This window comes from Struthio camelus, chromosome 1, assembly GCF_040807025.1.
Source record: "Struthio camelus isolate bStrCam1 chromosome 1, bStrCam1.hap1, whole genome shotgun sequence".
In the NCBI taxonomy this organism is placed as follows: Eukaryota; Metazoa; Chordata; class Aves; order Struthioniformes; family Struthionidae; genus Struthio; species Struthio camelus.
Window position 1 is genome coordinate 93,039,473 of NC_090942.1, and position 24,246 is coordinate 93,063,718.

The following is a 24,246-nucleotide window of genomic DNA, read 5'->3' on the forward strand; positions in this document are numbered from 1 at the left end:
CCCAGACTTTGCCAGGGCAAAAGTTCCCTTGGGCAGGGAATCTTCTCATTGTAGTCATACGTTGCTGCTGCTTCTTCTAATATGTGATTACTGATTACACAGCTTTTAGCCTGTGTCCAAAGGGCAATGAATTGAAATCCAGAACCTCAAGTTACTTGCTCGTGTAACATGTGGTATGACTCAGGTCGGTTCAGTATCAAGATGCAACCTGCATCACGTGTCTTAGCCTCACAGATTTACAGAGCGCTCTGGATTAACTCTTGTGGATGTCCCTGCTCCAGAATAATGCTGTCTTTTAACATCCAGCTAGGACACACCTCAAAGTAGTTCTGAGCACACAACTTTATTCCGGTGCACCACCAACAGGAGGTCTCCAAGGCCCCATTTCCAGCTCCCACCTCTTCTTGGCACAGCCACACTTCCCTGGGGGCTGACCCTGCTCAACAGAGAGCTGAAATCAGGACAATGTAGGGGGCAGCTTTTACAGTGCATAACTATGGGGACACTGAGAAATGCCACCTCTTCCAAACAACTGAACAGGGGAGTCGCTCAGAGAATCGCAGGGGCTCTCTGATGATGTTGCTGGTGATGTCTTCGGTATCAAGTGGAAGGGGGAACACAGAGCAGTGACTGTGGCGATATATTGGGCTGGGAAACACTGGGGTTGGTGGGGCTGCCGGCCTCCCAAGTTGCACTTTGGCTGCTTTGGGTCTTCAGCCCTTGATGACCACCTGGCTAGGCCGCATGGCTTGCCTTGGAGCATGCCAGCTCCTGGGCCCAGGTCTAGACCTGTGTAACCCAGAGGCTGGACAACCCAGGGGAAAGGCTGACTTCCAGCGCTCCCCTTCCTCTGAATTTTGCTCTGTCAGAGACCAGCATTCGATTCAAGTGCAGGGTAAGAGTCCTGTTTTGCAACCAAAATACTAGCTGACTGAAAGGATGGGGACACAACAGGTCAGGTGTTACCATTAGGTGGTAACAGAGGTGACTTGAAAAACACATAACCCGGAGAGCATGTTCTCTTTGGGGTCAGAGGACGAGTGAAAAAGAGTAATTTTTTTTTTTTCCTTTTCAGTTAAAAGGACTTCTAACTTCAGCACCATCCAACTCTACGTCGGTATAGGAGGCACTAAAATAAACAGGTGCCATTCCCAGGCCCTCTACAGACACCCACGGTTTCGGGGTAGCTCTGCTGGCCCGTCCCCTCAGGCCCGTGACGTTGGGGGCGAACGGTAACGCCAAGGTTAGCGGCAACGCCGAGGGGCGTAACGGTAACGCCAGGGTTAGCGGTAACGCCGGGGGATGTAACGGTAACGCCGAGGGGGTGTAACGGTAACTCGGCCGCCGGCCCGCGGAGGCCAGCCGCGCTGCCTCCCCCGCCCCAGCCGCTGCCCCCGCGCCTCCCTTGGCATGCTCGTTCCGGGGCCGCGGCGGGGCGGGCGCCCCGCAACCCGCATACAGCGGCGCCGCCCGGGATCGAGCATGGGCGGGCGGCGCGGCGGGGCTATGCAGATTCCGGGGCCGGGCGGGGGCGCCTCCGCGTGACGCACGGGCGGCGGCGGAGCGGGGGCGCGTCGGTCCGTCGGTCGGTTGGGGCGAGCGGGATGGCGGCGCCGGAGCCGGAGCTGCCGCGGCGCGGCCCGGCGGCGGGCGAGGAGGTGGAGGAGGAGGAGACGGCGGCTTCGGCGGCGGAGCTGGAGCTGGCGGCGGAGCTGGCGGCGCGGCGCAGCGCGGAGGCGCGGCGGCTGGTGCTGTCGCCGCGGCGGCTGTCGGGCCCGCTGCCGGCCGGGCTGTCGCAGTGGTTCCCGGCGCTGGAGGAGCTGGACGTGAGCGGGACGGGGCTGGCGGAGCTGGGCGCCGAGCTGCTGGCGTTGCCGCGCCTCCGCACGCTGCTGGCCAAGAACAACCGGCTGGGCGGGCCCGGCTCGCTGCCCAAGGGGCTGGGGCAGGCCCCGCTCGGCCGCTCCCTGCGCGTCCTCAACCTCAGCGGCAACCGCTTCGCCGAGGTGCCGCCCGCCCTGCTCGGCCTCCGCGGGCTGCAGAGCCTCAGCCTCGGCGGCAACCGCCTGCACGGCATCCCGCCCGACATCCAGGAGCTGCGCAGGTGAGGGCCCGCCGCCGGGCAGCGGCACGGCAGCCCCGGCCACCCCCCCACCCCCCCCCGCCACGCCGGCGGCGCTCCCTCCCCCGGGGCCTTTGCCCGGCTGGCGGGGGGAGCCGCGGCTGCCGAGCAGCCCGAACTTGATTTTCTGGCTCGCAAGCCGAGCGCAGCCCGGAGCGCGTCTTGGCGCGGTGCTGGCGCTGAGTTTCGCCGGGCCTCGGGTGCCTTTGAGCACCGCTGTGTCTGGTGCGGCTCTTCCCCTGCACGTGCGCCTCAGGTCTTCCTCGCCAGGTGCAGGAGCGGCCTTCTGCCTTCACAGCGTGGGCAAGTCTCTCGGGATGTTCACGGTCCTTGGGCTGCCGTGGGGCAGGGGGAGCTCCTCTAGTGACAGTACGGTTGGCATGCGGAAAGTGCCTTGGGAAGGTGCTCTGTGTTTTTTGCTTTAAAACAGATCTCTAGGTAAGAGCGGAACAGAAGCTCGGGTCTCGTGCAGCTCGTGCCTGGTGGACTGCGCAGGAGAATAAAGAGGCGTCTGTGACTTATGCGGACAATAGGGCCTTTTTTGTTGATACAGCTCCAATCTCAGAGTGTTTGGTGGCATGGCTGGGCTTTTTGTTTTATTTCTCTCCACCCTTGTGGCTCATGTAGCCACTGTCAGCTGACAGATCTCCTGGGGCATAGAGCCCTAGGCCGGGCTCAGGTGCCGTGATACACCCAGCTCTGGGGCTAGATCATACCTTTGCAGGCCAAATGACGTAAAACCCTATGACTGAATCATAGTAGTTAAGCATATTTCTGGGGTGGGGACAGATCTTGTGTAGGACTGGTTATCTACTGTCCACATTGACCTAGGATTCGTACTTCTGAAGCCTGCCTTACTCCTGGGCGAGCTGGGGACTGTTACATGTGGACACTTATGTGTGTTCAGCTGGTTTCTCGAGCCTCCGACTAGCCTCTGTGTGCCTCTTTGCTAAGTCTTGGGTCTGAACTTTCCTCACCTCAGGCTCTTTGCTGGGAGACCTGCTGGAGGGAGCCTCACCTATGCAAGTTTGACCCTAAATAGTTGGATTCGCCCCAAGAGCTCAGCAGAGCTGGATCCAGTGGAAGCAAACGATGTTGTATATGATGTGCTGTCTCCTTCAGTCCTAGGTGGAGGTACTAAAACTTCTTGAACGCTGGAGGGAAATGGCTTCGTCCATCACAGACAATATAATGCAGCCTGGTATGCAGATTTTGTCCAGATAGCACACAGCAAGCATCTTCTGAGGATCTGGAGCAATGCTGGGCTAAGCTAAGGTCCAAAAACACTACTTGGCATATTGAGAGCTAGAGAATGCCCTTGCCCTTCTCAGTGGAGCTGGGCTGCATCCTGGATTGGGGTTGCCATGTGGAAGAGGAGCAGTCCCTTCAGGGATACCGAAGGGAATGAGGATAGTGGCACTGACCTCATAGGAGAGGAGGTCAACGAGGGAGAGCAACTGTGCTTAGGAGGTGGATCCACATCGCTTCCATAGCGCACCTGGTAGCTGTCTAGCGTCTTGCTGGGATCTGTTTTTTGCCCCACCTCTGGGGCAGAGACTCCTTGCTGCTGCCTACCTGCCCTAGTGTGGGGTTGTGGTTCTGTCTCTCCCTCTCTTCCAAGTAGCCTGGCTTTGTCAGCCTTGTTTTGTGCTGTGCCACTGACCCGGGACTTACCGTTTCTCACCCTGAGCTACTAGGCTGCACGGTGCTTCATGTGGTGCCTCAATGGGCTGTGTACAGTGCTCCAGCATGCCCCTGGCAAAGTACTGTTGCCTCGTTACTCTGCTTTGTTCCTCGGCTTGTCCTGAAGCAGGGCTCCTGTTTGTCCTGTCCTGTAGCTTTTCCTGCGCTGGTCTTGCTTGAACCCCAGAATGGCAGTTCTGAGAGGGCAATGTGGACAAAGCTATTGAACTGGTTGTTTATCATTACAAAATGATGTGTCAGGTAGAAACACTAAACTAGACTCAGTTCGTGTCTGCACCCTGTGTAGTAACTGCTCACTCGTTGAACCTCTGCTAATGTGTCACCTTAATAAAATTGAACTTTAGCTCAAGATAGCAAAATCACGTTCCACCAGGATTGTTAGCTTCTTTGCGGGTGTTGCCATCAGTGACTCTTCTGTATGTGGGACTACTCAAGCAACCAAGGGGAGAGACATACTTGTGTGACGGAACTGGGAGGAAACAGTGCTTTCATAACTTAATATTCCTTTAAGTCCGCTGGTTGGAACCAGATGGCCAATGGCCTGGCACCCTTGCCAGAAGGATACTGAATGTGTGCTGAAGAGAAACTGCTGCCAGACCTGCCTCCCATCTGCCAACAAGAGAGGTATTGGATAATTTTGAGGTGGGCAAAATGAGCCTGAGCAAGGACCCAGCAGAGCCAAGTGTTGTGTCAGAGTGGCATGGAGGCATCTAGTAATTCCAGAGCGCCTGGGTGGGGGAGCTGTTTTCCTCAGCTTCACAGCTCAAGCTGCAAACTGTCTGTCTCACTGTTGCTGGCAAGCCAGGACTTTGAGCTTTTTTCAATAGGCCGCTTCCCGTCAGAGAAATTTTCTTCACGTCTCATGGTCTCTGAAACCACAGAGGAATGCAAGCAGCACTTTGACCAGACGTATTCCTCCTGCTGGTACTAGGGTTCCTGAGGCCAGCAGTTCTCTTCTTCCCGTGACCCTGGCAGCTTCCCATTTGCTGCATTCCCTGATTAAAGAGCTGGCCATAGTTGCAGAGATCTAGAAATACTTCATGTGTTTCCAGGAAATGACTGAGTTCTTTAATTCTTAATAGCTAAGCTTCGTATTTTTCCGCTCTTCCCAAAGTACCTTTCCGTTGTAGTGTTTGAAGAGATAGCGCATCAGTTGTTTTAATGAAGACCAAGTATACAGCAGGTTAGGAGCCTACATGGTGAAGCTGCAAGAACAGAAAGCTGAGGGATCTGGTCTGCAAAAGGAGAAGGAACATGCTGACAACTACAAAAGCAAAGACCCTGGAGAGAGAGATGTGTGTCATGAGTACTTACTTGCGTGAAGGCAATATATCCACAACTTTGCAGCAAGCCAGGATCAGACATTTTGTGCAAAACTTCCCTAGCGTGTTCCTAGAGATTTGGCAAGTTAATGAACTGCGATAAGAACTACAGCCAGTCCAGCTATCTTGTCTTATTTCTCCCAGCTTCGGCCATCTGCCCATCCTAGCCCACGCAAGTGTTTTTGTTGTGCACTGTGTGAGATCGTGTGCTGAAAGAAAGGGCATTTCATCTTCCTCATAAATTATCGGTTAGCTCTTGGGCAGTTTTAGAATGACTGCCTTAAAGTGTCATAATGATTGAGGTTTCCTTCGTATGTCTCCATAAGTGGATGGCCATAATCACTGTAATGATGGCAGCGTGGTGATGCTGGTCATAGCATGCCAGCATCAAGGGTGAATAGCCTTTGCTTCGTGTTTTCCCCGAGGGAGGCACTGTGGAAAGTGCAGTACTGCTCTCTCCTTGTGATCCACCAGTTTACTGCCAGCTGAGCAGTGTCAGTATAGTGCATGAGCTGAATTGCTGCATTGGGTGTTGCTGTGAATTTAGGGTAGAAAATGCACCAAATGGAGGCAGCCCTCTCTCATTACTTTTGTATTTGTTGCCAAATAAATGAGCTTAGAATGGGTGATTGTAAGTGTCATCACTACTATAGTTCTGCCTCCAAAGTTGATCATGGTGTGTTTTCAGTGCGAGATGTTACGGTCAGTCATTTTCTTTCAGACTTGGTTCACAGCCCCTGGCAGCTCCTGAGCTGTGAGCTACGTTGCTGCACAGGCATCCCACCAGAGCGCTGATTACGCTGTTTCCTTCCTCTCCTGATTTAGTTGGGGATGCACTGAGAAGCGTTGTATGTTCTAGCCGGTGAGCTAGAAATGCACTCGTCTGCTTGTGCCTGTTCTGGACAAAATTTGTTTGGCAAGGCAGTCTGGTAAAGGGCAGTTTTGACCTTACCTGTCCAATTGTGGCTTGCCCTCATCAATGCACACTTTGGGAGAGGTCTTGTAAGTGTTCCCTAAAGGGAAAAGTTCTAAGAGCTTACTGAAATGTAGTTGGTACCTTGAATCTGCTGATACGAACTTTTAAGTTTAGTCTTACTCTTATTAATACCTTTGGGGTTCAGTAGAGCACTGGGAACGAGCAGAAAGAGGACAGGAAAGCACCATGCTGTTTCCAGGTGTCTGTCATGCAGGTTCCTTTCCTGCTTGCTTGGGTATTTCTAGTTAGCCCAGTTATTCAAGGGCTGGGATCAAAGGCCTCAAACTTGTAACTGGATTCATGCAAGTTTTGTGTAAAAGCTTAGAGGCAGTGAAAGCTAGAGGATCTGCTTTTATTCATGAATAGCATTAAGCATGTTAGACAAGCATATGCTTAAGAATGCCAGTTATGGTATGGGAAAAACAGCAAATGAAGCTTTGATAAAGATACAGCGTTAGGAAATCTGCTTGCTGTCTCTCTTTTTTCCTTCCCCTCTTCAAACGTTTTGCAAATAGTTTTCAGACAACTGTTTGATCTTAAATTTGTATGTCAGCAAAGGCTGTGTAGTTCTCTCAGGAATTAACAAATGGTAGAACAGGGTGAACAGGAGTGTGCTGTGGGCTGCTTTTAAAAATCCTCCCTTGCTTGAGCCTCAGAACTGCTGGGGAAATTTCTTGCTAAAAAGTTTATCTTTAAAAGACCTGGAGCTATTTCAGGCTCATTGTTTCTTTTCAGATTGGCTATTTAGATGCATCTGTTTGATGTCAGCTGTTAAGTTTTATCCAAACAAATATTTCTGGGGACGCTGGGTGGGTTGAAATTTTGAGTTTCTTCTGTTCTGGAAGGCAATCTGCCCTTGACACAGCACTGTGAAAATGTTATGGTAATCGATAGAGTGTTAAAAATACCTCTAGTGCTCAGGGTGGGCTCTTCCTATTTTCTGAGTGTTTTGGAGCTTTTTGGATTGTTTTGTGGTATGGGATGATGTGGAAACCTCAAAGTCATATTCAAGGAAAAGTGTGCAGTCTCTTGGCATGTTAAAAGTGATGACACCATCTGAATCAATTTATAATTGCCTGAGCATTTACCTGCTTCCTTTCCATGTGCAAAAGAACTTGCACTGTCACCTTAATCTCCTGTTGTGAAATCCTTCGCTGGAGAGGAGCGACTGATGATGGGCTTGGAGTGCCGACTGCTGCTTGGCAGGGATTAGTGCTGGCTGCATTGAGTGAGGGGCCTGCTGGATGTAAGGCTGAAAGAGATTGTAGCCTTTTATTATTGTATTTGTAAACACTGCTAAATGGCAAGAGAAAGTGCCTGCCCCCACCAGTTACTCTGTCAAATGTTTTCTTCGGCTTTCATGCAGATGGCTGTGCACCAGATGCTTGTGGACGCTTGCAGTGATCTTGCGTACCCACCAAATGGGAGATTCTGTGCTGCTCTCCAAAGGAGGCTGCTGTTCCTTAGTGGGGTTTCTCTTCCAAAGGAGATGAGATCTCTGATGTGTGTGTGTGCACGTTCACATATGGAAGAGTTATCTCCATTTATTACTGTTCTTGGAGTCACTTTAGAGCTCGGTGGCCAGCTTTAACAAAAATACTCGAGGAGAATGGATGATTAGAAAAAGTCCCCAGATTTGAAAGAAGCTATCAGTGTATAGAGAAGAGACTTACAGAAACCCTCATAGTGAGGGAAGAAGGGAATGGATATGGCAAAAACCTGGCATTTGCATTTGTTCCATTTTGATTCTCTAATGTCTAATATGGAATGAGCTCATGCTGCAGGCAGTATAATGATTCTATATGTGTCTGACTTCAGCTTAAAACTTGTACAGCCACATCCTTTGCCTTAGGTTAGAAGTACAAAATTTATCCTAGCTTCAGAAATAGAGGCTAAGCTGATATTCTCTTTAGCCACCAAGAAGAGTGGTTGCTCACTGACTTTTCCAAGTTCCTGGACTGACTTTTGAAAGTGCAGAAAAACTCCAGCTCTCCGTCTGTGTACGCAGCGATGCACGAGACTTGAGGTGGCAGGTCCCCAGAAGTATGCAGCTTAATGATTGTCGGAAAAACTGGCTTTTCATGTGAATGGTTACTTAGAAATCTCACTTGCGAAGCCCAGTTCTTGCGGTGCCTTCTGGTCCTCCAAGTAGGAATGCTTGAGAGCCAGCATTGCCTTGGCTGCTAGGTACAAAGTTAGTATGATGTGAAAATCGCACCAGTAATAGATGAGTCAAAAACTGCGACCCTGATGGCGTGGTCAGCGCTAATTACAAAATGATTGTGTCTCTTTAAAATCCTTGCCTGTGCCATTAGTTCTGCTCAAACAACTCTTGACATTTTAATTTGATCCAGAAACGGCTGTTGTTAGTTCATCCATCTTGCTCAGCCAGGGTAGACTAGATCCTTCTTTCTAGCAAACTGTATTTCTTGAGGTTTTTTTTTTTTTTATGGATTTCTTTTGCTACTGAGCAGTATTTCAATGGAAACTATAAGAATATCTTCACTGCATGTAAAAGAAGTCTCTTTATAGCCTCAAAACCTCCTCCCTGTAAAGTTTTGTAAGCTCACTGTCTCATTCATATCTTAAATTGATGTTGGAAATCTTGGGATTGGTGGTTCAGACTGGGCCTCGTGGGCTGTTAATCTACAGACCTCTGAAAGGTGATTCAGAAGATATGTAAAAATAAAACAGTTGAAGCCCTCTGTCAGTAAAGGAATTATCTTTAGTGGAGTTTCTAGTTAGTGACAGTTTGTAGTCTGATTTTGGGCTTATGTATCTTAGCTAGTATAACTGAGTGTTCTTGTTACACAGACTTTTAAAATAATTGATTTTAAAGCTGTAAATACCTTGGCCATGTTTTTGCACATTGAGATTGTGCAGAATGCTGGTCCTGAGATTGATGCATTTGAAGCCTTGAAATGGATTTGGAGCACATTATTTTCTATATGTTTTGCGCCCTTCCCCCCACCCTTTCCCTGGCATTATGTGTTTTTTACGCAATGTGGCCTTACTGGCTTTATTGTCTTCAAACAGAGAGGATGCAGAGTTAATTATTCGCTTTTCCTAGGAAATGGAGACCTGTATGTATCTGAAGCTTGTTTAAACATTGAAATCCACATTGCTAAAATTCCCTTGCCCAACAGTTTTCAGCATGAGCTCCTGCAATGGCATAGAGTTAAAATTTGCATAGGAACTGTAGTGTCAGCAGTTAAATTCCTAATGAGAACCAGGCAGCCTAAATCCACCTTGGGAAACAATGGGGGTTGAAGGAGGAATTTTGGTTAAAATTCTGGGCTTTGTCAGGGGATCTAAATTTAATTAAAAATAATCTCCCCTTGACACGATCTCTGCACAACAGCCTTCCTCCTGCCCCCGCTCCTTACCTAAAGGCTGCCTACCTAGGAGAGGGGCTACTTTTGAGCAGTGGGTTGGTGTTCGGTGTGGGTTTTTTGTTTGTTTTTTGTTTCTGTGTGCTTTTTTCATATTTAAAACATCCTCCATATGTGCTGTCCCCTCTATCTCTCAACTGAAGCAAGTAGAATTAATTTGTTTGAAATGGCCAAATTCAGTTAAAACTAAGGCTTAGAAATGGTTTAATTTTGTAGCCACTTTGCTAGATCTCCTGTGTGTAGCGTGGTTTCTGGCATTCTTCAAAAGAGTACGTGTTTCTGGGGCAAGTCAAGCCCCGTGAGCATGCCGTCTTGTGTTGCAGCGCGCTCTCGTTCTCCTGCTCTTCCCTTTGTGCATATGGACTCTGTGCTGTGTTAATGGCCTCTGTAGCCCAAGCAGATGCTGTCATTGGATATGAGTAGTTCATGTTTCTTGGAAGAATGGACTGAAGTAGTCTCTTTCTACCATTCTTGTGCTCCATCTCAGGGGAAGCCTCAGCCAGGAGTTTCTCTAGTGCTCCATGTGTGCCCTGGCTGAAGTCTAGGGTTTAAACCTTCCGTGGGTCAGGCACAGTGTCCCTTGGGTGGTTTGGCCATGTGCTCCTTTGCCACCTGTATCTGTAGCCTCTCTCCAGGAGCTATGGTGAGATGAAGGTATCTCCTGTTCCAAGGAAGTCACATGCTGTTCTTAAAGCGATGCTGACAGAGTCTGGTTTGTTTCTCCTCCCCTAACCTGTTGGGTCTGCTCGCTCTCCATGGTGGGCCGGGCGGGGGGGCAGCAATATACGCTGTACTTAGGCAGCTCATCTGAGTATGTACCAGTGATCTTGAGCCAGCATGAGTACTGCAGACAGGACTGTGGATCCACCTTCTTGATTCACATAACACTTTTTCCAGTGCCTCATGATTAGCAATGGTGTCTCATCCCAGCCAGAGGTACCAAAGCCAAACGTTCCCTTGCCTGTCTTCCAGGCAATGTCCAACAGGAAAGGAAAAGTCCTTGACTGTTAGATATGGACATTGAGAACTGGACTTTCAGCAACTAAACTGAAGTCGGGCTTCACTTTTTTTTTTTTTTTTCCCCTTCAGGAAGGGCAGAGATGCACAGCAAATACTTTTGTTTGGCAGAAAGGACTGAGGAGAAACATTAGCACCTATTTCCTATCTAGAGTACTGAGTTTTGGCAGGACATCTAGTGTTGTTCTTCCCCTCACCCAAACTGCAGTTAAGCCCACCCCAGCTAATATCTGTGATTGCTTCGGGCTCCGTGACTTGAGTATACTGAAATTGGTCTAACCGAGAAACCGCTTGTGTGTATTTGGATGACTTATGTCAGTTGCTGTCTGCACTGTTGCAGCTGTACTGTTATTGGTATGTGAATTATATCAAAGCGGGACTGGATGCCTATTTCTTCTGCTGGAAGGTCACAGTTAGTCACTGAGGAATCAAATGACACTGTAAAAAGCAACTAGCACTTGTGTAGGGCCAAGAGCCATGGGATTTTCAGAGACAGCTGATACTCTCTTACTTTGCTCCTGCTGAAATGGAGAACTCCCACCGGCTGCAGCAGCAGCCGGTGTAAGTGCTGCAAACCACTTTGCCTTGGAGGTAAGGGCAGGAGCTTTGCATGTGGGATTGGTGTAGGAGTAGTGTTGGCTGGTACTTTCCTGCAGATGTAATGGTGACTGTAGAAGACTGAAGGTAAATTTCAACATTACCTGTTGCTAAACAGCAGCTCTCTTGTACTTTTAATGTGCAACTCGGCTTGCTTTTCCCTGCCCCCTCCCTCAGCAAATTATCTCATACGTAGTCAGCTTAAATTTGAGAAACTTGAAGAAAAGTTAACTGTAACTTTAAGAAACCCTGGAGATGAGAAGGCCTAGTGTTAAATGAAACTGGAAATGATCTTAATGAAATAATGAGATCTTTTCTCTTTCAGTTTAGAGTTCCTGTACCTTGGAGGGAATTTCATTACTTCAATTCCACCTGAATTAGCAAACCTGCCATCTCTAAGCTATCTAGTTTTGTGTGACAACAAGATCCAGAGCATTCCACCTCAGTTGGCGCAGTGAGTATTTACTCTTTGTTCTCCATGTGTGAGTAAAAGCGACTGGGAGGATCTGTTTGTCCTTCAATTTTTTTTAATCTTTCTAGACTTGAACAGCAATATCCTTAGCGTGGTGTACTGCAGGCAGACCATGAATATATAATATGAAAACCTCAATCAAAAGGTTGTGGAGAAAAAAATCAATAAGTGTCCACTTTAAGGTGATTTAATAGGCTTCTACAGGAAATCCTGAGAAGCACCTGGGCAGCTCGGGAAAACATGAACTGCCATGCTGCTGTGTTCTTGGTGAGGAATGCTTGATCTGTATTGTCTTTTACCCAAAGCTCTGTGTGTGTGTGTGTGTGTGTGTGTGTGTGTGTGTGTTGTACCATCCCTTGTTTTCCCTTGGCATTTCTTGTTCTAGGATCTCGGAATGTTTTAACATTCGTTAAAATCCTACAGCACAGCTCTAGAGGATAAGTTACTGCTCTATCTGTTACATAATGGGTAAAAGAGGACACTTAAACACTGTTTGGGTAGCCTAAGATGGGAGGTGAAGAATTCAATTTGTAATTGTAACCCCAAAAGCAATTGGATGGCAGCATAAATTTTTTTTTAGTTAGAATTTGGTGACGAAGTAGGGTTATTCGTGATGGATAATCTTTAATGACTCCAGTTGCCTTGTAGCTTACATTGGTTTGAGACCGTAGCGTCCTTGGACACTCTGCTGGAGCATTGCTTTGCACTTCCTGAGAGAGGAGAATGCCTCCTCCAAAAGCCAAGAAACTGCTTGTCATCCATGCAGATGCTAACCTGGACTGACCTTGCTTAGTTTTTGAGATCTGATAGCACCACAGCACAAGGTGATGCAGCTGCAGGCAGTGAAAACATGGGGTTTTCCAGAGTTGGCTGCCTACCAACATTCATCTTTAATGCATGAGTGAAAGCAGGTGACTTAATCAGAGTATTGTATGGAACAGTTTTTGTTGCATGCACTGGTACAAGGAAACATTATCTCCCTCTAAAAGCACTGTTTGTATACTGAAAACAACAAAATCCATGCTACTTTTTTTCCAGGGGGAGGGAGAGCAAGAGGAATAACAGCATATTTCAAACTGTATTTCTTTAGCAGGCATTCAGGACCTGAGCCAAGTTTTCTAGGGCATTGAGTGTGCTGAAGTAATAGCAGCTCTTTTAGCACGCTTTTATGCTTTAAAAGGAGGAAAAAGCAAAGGAAAGAAATAGGTGGGAGGGGGGAGAGAGTAATCAGATCTGTGTGTAGTGCAATTGTGGAATGATTTTGCTTGCACCTCTTGACTGGGTTTCCATCTCCATCTTCAGGCTGCATTCCCTGCGCTCCCTTAGCCTGCACAATAACCTGTTGACTTACCTCCCTCGAGAGATCCTCAACCTGGTTCACCTGGAAGAGCTGAGCTTGCGTGGGAACCCACTTGTGGTTCGGTTTGTCCGTGACCTGACCTACAATCCCCCGAGCCTCCAAGAACTGGCTGGACGCACAATTAAAACCCGCAATGTTCCCTATGCTCCCAGCGATCTCCCAGAGAATCTTGTCCGGTACCTGAGCTTGGCCAGCAACTGCCCCAATCCTAAATGTGGGGGTAAGCTCACCTTTGCAGTTCTGCTTCCTGTTTTTACCTGATAATTTTATTTCCCCTTGACTTGCCATGGCTTTAGTAGGTCAGTGGGGTTAGATATGATGTTGCATCCAAATTCTGTAGAGCTGTATTTCATTGGCTCCAGCTCTCCTGCAACCATATCTTTAAGGAAGCTTGTTCACTGCCATTTCGTAACTTAGGAATACTGTTTAAAGTTGCAGTGCTGATTTGTTATGTTTGCATGGGGATAAAGACAGTGCTTTTTGTCAGAATTCTCATGGCTTATCTCAGCACTCCATAATGCTGGTATGTCCTGAAGTTTCTAAGCAGTCTGCCCTGAAATAACTCAGACTGGTTAAAGGACAGGAGAACTTTTGCAAACTTGTATATTTGGACTGCTGGACAGTAGGTTCAGTCTCTGGTTGGAAAAAAGGAGGCTGTAGTGCTTGCCAGTTACCAGGATAAACTTATTTAGCTTTTGCTTGGGACAGGTAATTTACAGCACCTGTATGCAGAGGACTTTATACATAAGCCTGGAATGCTTGGGCTTGATTTGACTTAACGCTTAATTTTCATCCAGACTAAATGATCTGTGCGTTCTGTCTGTAAAAGATTAACTCCTCCCCCAAAAAGGTATTCCTTAATTGCTCTCTAATCTGCAGTCATAATTTAGTCCATATCCTATGTCCTTATAGGACAATAGGACAATATCAAAGCAGCTCTGTTAGCAAAGAGGGGAGGACTGGAATTTGCGTTGGAAAGGAAAAAGGGGTGTGGGGTTTTTTTTTGTTTGTTTCTCTCTCTCCAGGTTTTTTGAGTTTTTCACAGCATGGGTAACTGTGGATGGATTTTGTTTTTGTTTGGTTTTTTTTCCACTTTATTTCTTATGAACTAGCACAGCACTTCAGTGTTGCTCTAATACTGCAGAAGAAAAGCTTGCTCCAAACCAGCTAGGATTTAAACACTGTTGGAAACTTCTGAAAATGTCAGTGTCTAAAATCACTTCATGTGACAGGAGAGGAATGTAGTTGTGTGTCAGAGCAGCACTGTTGCTGTGGAAAGCATCGCCTAAACTCAGCATGGTGACCTCACTTAAGCAGAAGAGAAGTGGAGCCATGAAGGAGAAAGGGTTTATTTGCAGACTCATCTTTGCTGGCTAGTGGAAGAGGCTTTACAAACTTGAAAGTAGAGGGGGTGAATTCATTCAGTGTTTAAGGAGAAGTTTGCAAATTCCCAGCCTGAGATTTCCCTTTATATTTGGAAGAAATTGCCTCTTTCTTTAGAACTGCTGTCCTGGGTCTTTTGATGTAGAACTTGCCTTTCTGAATCATCTACCCGTTATACTTTTACAGGAATTTTTTTTTTTAGTCTACCAAGGAAAGAGATTTCACACTTGCAGTTTCCTTATGTGTCCTGGTACCTCCTTTCTCCAGTGTCCCTTCTGCTTCCATGTCCAGTGTTGCATCAGTTAAATGCTAGTTTGAGGCATTTGCACCAGGCACAACAACCTTGCAGAGCTTAACAGATTTCTTGGCCTGCTGTCTCATGTGTTGTCACTGTGACCTCTGCCCTTACAGGTGTCTACTTTGACAGCTGCGTCAGACAAATCAAGTTTGTTGACTTCTGTGGGAAGTATCGTCTCCCGCTGATGCACTACCTGTGTTCCCCTGAGTGCTCCTCTCCCTGCAGCTCTGCCTCCCAGAGCTCCACTTCCCAGAGCGAGTCCGACTCTGAGGATGAAGCCAGCGTTGCTGCGCGCAGGATGCAGAAAGTCCTCCTGGGATAAAAAGGACTGAGTGGGAAAGACTGGAAGGAAAACATACTAGAAAAACAATAATGGAAGTGCAAAGCATGAGCCTCTGGCCTGAGGAGCTCATGAGAAACTGTCCTCAAGTCCACATAAGGGGATGTAAGAACATCTTAGCAAGGCTAGACTTGCTTGGTGCAAGGCTACTTAGGAGAACTAACTCAGTGGCGTAGTGCCTGTAGGGTGCCTGGGGTTGTAAGAAATGTCTGCTGTCTGTGAGATCCCTCTTGTACACAGTGGGGAGGGGGATTTGTTCTGATGGGCAGATTTTAAAGGGGTTTTGATATATGACACTTCACTGGACTTTAGTCATCCTGCAGAGCAAGGGAGACTGTCCAGGGCTTATAACACTATGGTAAATCAGAAACAGGTTAATGATGCTGTATGGGTATGTGTGGACCCCAATGTTTTGTACAGTGTTTTGATTCTTTTCTGGCTCCTTTGATTTTTGGTTACAGATTTTTACACCTAGCCACCAAAAATGTTTGTTGTTGTTTGGGGAGTTTTTTTGGTCAGGAGTAGATTTTCCCAAACTCTAGGTTTTTTTCTTTGCCTAGAGGCATAGGGTCTTTATGCTTTTGTACAAGTGAGTTGCCTGTTTTCTTCCTTGTTATACCAAGCTGCTCTTAGTGTTTCCTCCTAACTTAAATCCATTTTTCCTCTGCCTGCCCCTTCCTATTAAACCTGGAGTGTTGCTATCTTTATATGGCCTCAAGACAACAGGCAAGTTGTTCTATCTAGACTTGGGATTAGTTCAGATCTGTGGTCATATGTGCCTGTGCTAAGGACCAGATGCAATGCTCTGTAGCATGCTTTTGACCTCTCAGCTTACTGGAGCAAATCTGCTCTTAAATATGTGACTTGCAAGAAGGGTCTTAGGACTGACCTTTCCGGTTTTTAAACAACTGTGTCCCTCACTGTGGCTAGCTCTGCTATGCTTGGTACAGTGTTACTTTCTATCTTTAAGTTATCTGCTTAAAGTAGGCAGCAGCTTAGTGAGTTCAAAGTACAGGAAGAAGCGCTGTGGAGAATGTTATTGTTTTTCTTTCTTATTCCTAACATGAGAGGAAAAGCTGGTAGGAGGAATATAAAGCACGTTTTCTGAGCATCTTGCACATAAGTTGGTTTTGAAGCTTTGTGCTTATTTATCTGTTTGCATTTACTCTTGTTCTAGAAGCTTAGGCAGTCTGTTGAATTGTTCAAGTCACACATGCAGTCGTCTTAAACTATGTTTAAAGGAAAACTGCAGAAAATAGCCCAGAACTTAAAGTATTAAGAAATAGCTTTTAAAAATTAAAACTATGAAATTGGCAGGTATTTGTAAATCTACTTATGGCGCTGGTGTATGTTTTGCTCAGTCAGAGCTGCCCCTTTATTGATATTTCACAGCAGGCAGCCCTTTTGATGCAGTTTGAGATACGACAAATCCAACTGTGCGTTTGAATGTGTGAGCGCAGCGAATACTTTTAGAGGTAAGAAGCTAAATAAACTAGCACATTTTTTTTAATCCACTTTAGGCGGAAGGGGGAAATAAATACCTGGATACCTCTTCTGCATTAAGAAAACACAGGTAGCTATTTGAATATCTTATGGCAGCTCTGTGTTAATGGTTCTTTTAATTATGTTTGACACTTTATTAAAGCACTTTGGTAATTTTACTCTTTGTAACTAGCTTTAGTGATTTTTTTTTTTTTATAATTGCAATTTTTCTTTTAATGTGACCTGAAGAACAAGGTCTGTGAAATTCTATAAGTGCCAGTCTGTCTTGGTGGGTAGGTTGAACTTCTTGCCTTGAAGTTCGTTGACAGTATGGCTTAGTTCCTCGGTTTCCTTTGTAGAGAACACTTTGAAAGAAATAATTGAGTTGTAAAATAGCACCCCTTCGGTTATTAATCATTGCAACATAGACTCTAAAGAGTCCCCCTGTGCACATACACATGCCTAAGGAACTAAATTGCACATGCTCTGTGCCTTTTTTTAATGTGTGTATTTAAATCACAATAAGGTATATGTTCAAAGCAACTGGATGTCTCTTTAGCAGATTCTGTGAGGTTTGCTTGGGAAGAGGAACCTAAAAACTTTGAGAGAAACCAACTGCATGCTGTTAGTTAGACTGGGAACAGTGGCTTATGTTTTCTCCTTCATGTTCTCCTTCAGGTGCTTCTTGCTGTCCCGAGTGACTGTTGTCATACCAATGCTAGATGACAGTAAACTGATTGCAGAGCCACAATTTCAGATTTACTGCCAGTATAATTGTAGTGAGCAGATGAATGATTTAGAGCTTGACTCTTTTGCCAGTGAATGTGAGCCACACAAGTTGAGATCTCAAGATCTTTTGAGCTCAGGGCCATGAGGTACTGTCTGCCTGTCTTCTCTTGAGGAGCAGCTTTCTCCAGTGATGTACTTTTCACTTCAGAAAATTAGATTTCACAACCACTTTGCTGCCACAAATCCTGTTTGCACAGTAGCACCTCTGGGTGATGGGTTAAGACTAACGGCTTCCATACTGGTGACTGGTTCTAATTTAGCTCCTCCCTTAGCTGCATTTTCTTTCCCAACCAAACTAGTGTCCAATTTCTGGCCCAATTCTACTAGGGTTAATAGTGATTTCTCTTCATTGCTTTTTCTCTGTAACCAGGTCAAAACTTGGCAGCTCATGCAGTGGATATCTCTATGCATTTCTTTGAAATCTTTTTAGATTTTATCACAAAGTATCTTATTTCTTAAAAAATGTGTATATATTCCTGAATACAGCTAATTTTTTTTTTTTCTTTTTGCCGGTGGGCTTTAAAGTGCAATTCAAGTAAGTCAGGGTTTAAAACAATCAAGGACTTGTAAGAAATAGAAATGGTTGTTTTTCTTGTTCTTCAGAGGTAGGTTTGAGAGGGCTTAAGATGAGGTCTGTACTGCAGTGCTGAACATACTGAGCCCTAAGGAGTCTTGTTTTTCAGCACTTGTTAGCCCCCAGACAGACAAAATTTGAAAATATGAGGAGGATGGTAGGAACTAGTTTCTGTTGTCCCCTTCTTCCTGCAGAGGCCCCGAGAAGTAGATGGTGGGTTTGCCAGCGTTACAGCTCTTTTGCCAATTTTAAATAGTGGATTTCCATTCGTACAGATGCATCTCCATTGGTGAAGTCTTCAGTCAGTGAGTGTTTTGGTATCGGTCCCCTTGTTGCTACAGCAGCCCCGCGTGTCCAGCTTTTGAAAATGTTCTTAAGTTGAGACGCAAATGTGTGAAGCGAAGTTGCTCATTCCATCTTTCCCGTGGCGTCCAGGACCCTGCCTACATTGTTCCTCTGTCCCTCCATCTCTTTGCCAAGAAAAGCTGATGGGGTGTTTCTGAATGCAGGTACTTAATGCGAATAGTGGGATCACATTAAAAAGAAGCAAAATACCAATTTGACTGGAAGCAATTTATATAGTTGCCAATTCTTTCATGTTTCTTTAATAAGAGGTGAGACTTGAGGAAGGTGGTAATGAATATTTAAACATACTCTGAAGTGGCCAGATTCAGTTTTTCATGGGCTTCTGTCCTGGTCACTTCAAGCCTTGGAAATCTTGTGTTGAATTATAATGGGAGTAGGGGGGAGGGAGGGGAGTAGCAGCTCCTTTTTGTTACTTACTCTTTTTGGCAATAATGAATGGAAGGAATTTAATCCAATGAAAGTAATGAAACTTAATCCCTGCAATGTCTTTGTTACCCAGTTCAAAGAACCATTTTAATGCATCTTATTCACACCAGGCAGATGAATTCCCTCTCCCCCTCTTTGTAGAGTCTCAAGATACTTCAAATAGACTTCTTCAGGATGCACACTAATACAGCAGTAACTCTATCTTGGAAGCCTTTCTATTGATTATTTCATTTGCCTGCCTGACTAGAGGATTGATCTTTTACTGACCTGAGCATTAAGGGTAGAAAGGGTTCTCATCTAGTCCTCTGGGGAATTTTATCATGAGCATTTGTTTTATGAAGTCTTAGAGTGCCTTATGTTTTTAAAAGTATATTTTGCTGGAAATGTATAAATATAGAATATCTGTAACAGTATTTCTTAATGAGCTGTAAAACAAATTGTAACACTAAACCAAAAATGTTATTTCTACAATTGTCTCTGTCTGTTATTTGACAACATCTCTAGTCTTGTTTTGCTGCAGGCAGAACACTTGCAGAATTGTGAACATTAAAAATGGGGCTATACGTGGTCTCGGAACAGATTAGATATGATTCAGGCTTTGGAAAGCCAAGAACAGGTGAGCCTTCCAAAGGGACTGCTGAAACTCTTGGCTTCTGAGACCCATTTATAACAGACCAGAAAACATTACAGAGAGGAAACTGTTTTACTTCTGGAACGCTGTTGCAGAAATTTGCTCCACAATTTAAATATAAAAGTAATTAGTCGGTAAGATAAAAACAAGAAAAGTGAAGGCAGTGTCACCTTATAGAGATTTCTAGCAACCTGAAACAACAGTTCTGAGGTTCTTGAATTGTTTCACTCATCTTAAGGGGCTAACTTTGAAGTCTATAAATGACTTGTTAAATGTTCGTGTTCTGATTGCCTTAACTGGCTAATGTGTTCTCATTTCATGTGAAATCCCATGTTTCCTCCTTCATCTCAGAGTTCTTGTGATTTATTGCCAAAATGTTTTGATTCCTGCAGTGCAATTACCAGTTATCAGTGCAGAAGTGTGGCATATTGGAAAATGGGATAATGTAAAACAAACATTACTTGATATCAACTTCAGCAGGAACTTCTTCACAAAGATGGTTCAACTTCATATGTAATGATAAACCTCTCAAATTGTTCAGCCGCTCCATTTCAAATAGCTTAAAAGGCTGTCCTTTAAAGTCCAGTAACCTTGACTGTAACAGCCAGGCTGGGAATATCCTTGCATCTTTTGTATGTAATATAAAGATTTTCTGAACCTTCTTAATACCTTTCCTGTATTGGGAAACACGGAATCAAAGTGTTGGCCAGAAGGAACCTCTGGAGTCCTACCTCCCCCTTTAAGCAGGATTGTTTCCAGCGCTAGTCCAGGTCACTGTGGGTTTCTCTAGCTGTATCTTGAAAACCTCCAAGGATGGAGAGTCCATAGTCTTCCTGGGCACCTGCTCTGGTGCTGAAATGCCTTTCTAATGCAGAAGTCTTTCCAGTGTCCAACATCTTCCTGTCGCTACTTGCCTGCCTTCTAATTTAAAGGAATGAACCTAAGCTATGAAACTTGCATCTATGTTTTTAGCACTAATGCAATGAGAAGTGCATAAATGAAATATGAATTATGTAGATGCCTGAAACAGATGCTCAGAATGCCAAATTGGTGTTTTTAGGCTCATACAGAATTGCATAGATCTGAAAGAGGACGTTATGTTGCCACTCTGGAAATATTCTTCATAGACTCATGCGTTTGCTACTCAGATGCCATAGACTGTCATAGGTGTCCCAGGTAGCTAGACAGTTGCATGTATGTACCTTTTCCTCTGCACTGAGCTAGTGGTTTGCAGTGTTAACCATTTGAAAATTTTATTAGAAGGAAGTTAGTCCTGATGCTGCCCCAGGGCTGCACTGAAGAAGGCCAGGGCTGTCTGTAACCCTTAGTTGCAGTCTGGATATGGTTTGCCACGTCTGAATGTCTCTTCCCTGTTCAACAGCCCTTGTTCGAGAGTGACTCTTCAGAGAAGATTTGACTAAGAGTGCTCTTGTACAACAGCTTGCTGTGGTCTCCTCTCTCGCTAGGCAGTGAAATGGAGAGTTCTGTCGAGGAAGGGAGCTTAGCAGGGTCTAACAGCAGCCAAGGTCCTTTTAGGACGCAGAGAAAGGTGATCCAGGGCAGAGTCTTTGGGTCCTTCTTTCGGCTTTGTTTTTATGGCAGGGGTGAAGGTTCAACTCTTCTGATTTCACTTCACTGACTGGTGCTAGTCACCATGGGGAGGTTGTGTATGGATCCCTTTGCCATTCTTTGTCTTGCCCTCAGACTCCACTGGTGGCAGCCTGAGGCTTGCTGTCACGGTAGCAAAGGACTGACGCTATCTTCAGAGTGCTGTTCAAATGCCATGTCTGTAACCCCTGCTTTGAGTCTGTGCAAAAAGCAGCTTAAATCAGTACTGACTAGCAATTTGTAAGTTTATCCTAGGTGTTGTACTTTGGTCAAAGGGCGTCAGAGCTGATTTGCAATGGAGAGTAACTGGCGTCAGAAGAGGATGGAGATCTGTAAAGCACAGCTTCTGAAATGCTATTGGGATTTGTGGCCTTGGGCTGCAATGTTGCCATTACTTGTTCGGCATGTGACCCCCCCCCCCGCCCCCCCCGCACATGCGCTTTGGGATTTCAGAGTCCCATGGGTAGGAGACCTTAGTTTGCTACCTTTGTGGTCACGTTTGGTGAGGAGCAAGTGCACTCCCTTGAGTTCTGGGAGGAGGGTGTGCTGGCTCCTGCCTTGCACAGGGCTCTCAGGGATGTGCTATGTAAATGACCAGAACAAGTCTCCAAAAATCCACCTGAGTAGGCTGCAAAGCAGTGCTGCCATTGAATGACACCTTGATTAAGAAGCCAGTTCCTGTTTACTTCTCTGGTTGGGGTTCACACATACTTTGGAGCTGTGTGATGACTCTGCTGCGCGCTGCTCTCCAGCAAGGTTGGCTGGCTGAGGGCAGCCTTCTGCTAACTAGCTGCTCCTGAACATGCAAAGCACTGATAACAGTTTCTTCTGAATGCTGGCGAGCAGCTAACCCTGCTTACGCTAGTATTCCCTCTGGTTCCTACAGTGCATTACCAAGCATAGTGATGCCCTTATTGTCAAAGTGTGTGGAGAAGTAGAAGAAACTAGACAGCTTGCCAATCAGTGCTAGGAAGGAGCCTTTCTCTCTAGGGGGGGGGGTTAAATGTGTTCAAATTGTTATGTACTGGTGGCTGGTAGTGTGATACGGCTTGTCCTGCTTTGGTTCCTGTGGCTCAGGCCCTTGCTGGCATCATCACAAGCAAAAAAATTACCATGGCTCAGCTGTGCTGCGGTAGCTGTCTTGCACGTATGACCTTAGCCTGTTGCAAATGCAAAGTAAAGCCGATGCCTGCTTTGCTAGCACATTTGGCTACTGTTCTCCATCTCAAAGGAGCTTGAAAAACATGAAGAGAAATCAAGAACTGTAAAGGAAGTAAATTGAACTCAGCAAGATGGAAAAGTATTTAAATAAGCAGTATAATGCTCTTGCTTTTCCTTTAAGTCTCTGGGGAAAAACACCTCTATACTGAAAACATGGCTTGGCTCATGGATCTGGTCCCCACTGCTCCTTCAGTGACTCCTCTATGTTGCATATTTGCAAAGCATATGGCACTGGGTTTCTCCTCTGCTCCCCGGGAGGCAGTGCCTGGGAGCAGTTTTCTACCTGACTCCCTGCTTCAGGAAGGATGCTCAGGTACTTCAAGGAAGCAGAGACAAAACAGGACATGGAGGGATTTCCAAAGGTTCAGAGCTTCCTGCTTGGCAAGGACAGAGCAGGCTGCTGGCTGCGCCGGGGTAAACGCAGGAGATGTTCTGTGCTGGTGGAATGCTAACAGGAGAAGGTGGCTGGTGCTAGGCCAAAAGAGCCCAGGACAACATTTATTTGAAAGGCATAAACCTTGTTCTTAATGTCACTTCCCCTTTGTCAGTTGACAGTCACTATGGATGTGTGCTGGTTATTGCTGCTCGCATCTGGCTTCACATCTTCATGTTTCCAATAAATCTACTAGTGGCCTTTGGAGGGAGAGTAGAGCTCTTCCGTGGGAGCTGTTAACTGGTTGCTCTTTCTCTAGCCAAATCCAGGTAGGTTACAGTGGCCAGTGCCGTCCTTTCCCAGAGGCCTTGCAGATATGGCCCCCTCCAGCTACGGCCTTTGGTTTCTTCTCTACCCACGTGGGAAGGTCTTCTGGACAGTGACGTGGTGGTGAGTCCTAGTGCCGAGTCTTTTCCTTTGGCAAGCACAGAAAGCTATTTCTTGGCTGATCTGGGGTTTGGCCCTAGTATGGGATATAACTGTGACCCAAGCCAGGTCACTGGATGGGGAGGCCACCCCCTGCTGTAACTGGAAGCCATCCTGAAAGACTGCAAGCAAGCCAGTGCTAATGTTAAATGCCAAAGAGGCAGGAGCGAAAAAACTCATGACTTGTGTTTCTCCATTGAAATCTCCTCACGATCACTCGGAGCCCCTGAGAACCCAGCATCCCTGGCTCGGCCAATGCAGAGAAAAAGGCTCGGGTTATTTTAGTTTTCAGCTGGGACCACGAGGAGGCTGTTGAAATCCTGCATGGGGTATGCAGGGAGCTTGTCTCTGCCTGAGAGGTGATTTTTCTGTATGTCAGAAAGGAGAAATCAACGAACAAAGTCCCTCAGCCCCTCAGGACTGGGAGGGATCCTAAGAAACTTTCACCAATTGTTTTCCTCAAGTTATGGATCTGTCACGCCCTTTGATTGAAGGCACTTGCAGGTGTTGGAAGACCACTGCTAGTAGGTTGGCTGCAGGAATGATTTCACCAAGCCATATTGTTGTTTGCATAAGGGAACGTGACAGAGCTGGCATGTTACAATGTCCTGCCTGTGCTGTGACACAGACGCTGGGGAACTGGTAAGTTAGGAAGGAGAATGGACCCTTCCTCTGGATGATGACTTGGCCGGGTCACAAGCCAGAGCCCAGCAGGTCAACACGTTGCCCTTTATAGCAACAGGCAGATGGCAGTGTGTGCACTGCTGGTGGAAGGACCTGTACAAAAAGCTCGGGATTGTTCTGTGTGGGTTGTCCCTACGAGTAAATCTCAGCCCTAGAGCTCTGAAAATGGGTAGGAGAGGAAAATGCTGTTTTCTAGAATATGCTTTTCCACAATTCTTGTGGGGCCTGGCGTCCGCAGTAAAAGTGACTTTATAACGAACACGTATAACGTTGAGCAAATGTCGTTCCTTGTGCCAGACAACGTTGTTAGTTGCTGTCCAAAGACATGCTTTATAAATGCTGTTTTAATAACCCTGAGGAGGGCTGCCCCATTGTTCCTCAGGAATAAAAATGCATATGGTTTTTGAGGGTTTAACGGACTCTGCTTGTGAGAGGGATGATGTTGAACAAGTCTTTACCAAGCTGGCAGATCACAGGGGTAGGAGGAGTGTGGACTCAGAACTGAACATGAAGAGTAAAGGGCCTAACGTTTCCCTAAACTATAGAGCTCTGCTTCAAACGTGCCAGGTATTTTTCAGAGGTGGGAGGTATAAACTTTAGCTTGATCATTCTTGGCTAAATAC

General features: G+C 46.2%; 1 protein-coding gene across 1 annotated transcript; it reads left to right on the plus strand.

The window, feature by feature from the left end:
* The first annotated feature begins 1,560 nt into the window (after nt 1–1,560).
* On the plus strand, nt 1,561–17,779 carry LRRC58 (leucine rich repeat containing 58). Its single transcript, XM_068958136.1, has 4 exons — nt 1,561–2,104; nt 11,456–11,584; nt 12,905–13,182; nt 14,757–17,779. Exons 1-4 carry the CDS (start codon nt 1,605–1,607, stop codon nt 14,963–14,965), a joined length of 1,116 nt encoding a protein of 371 aa, XP_068814237.1. The 5' UTR covers nt 1,561–1,604; the 3' UTR covers nt 14,966–17,779.
* The last annotated feature ends 6,467 nt before the right edge of the window (nt 17,780–24,246 follow it).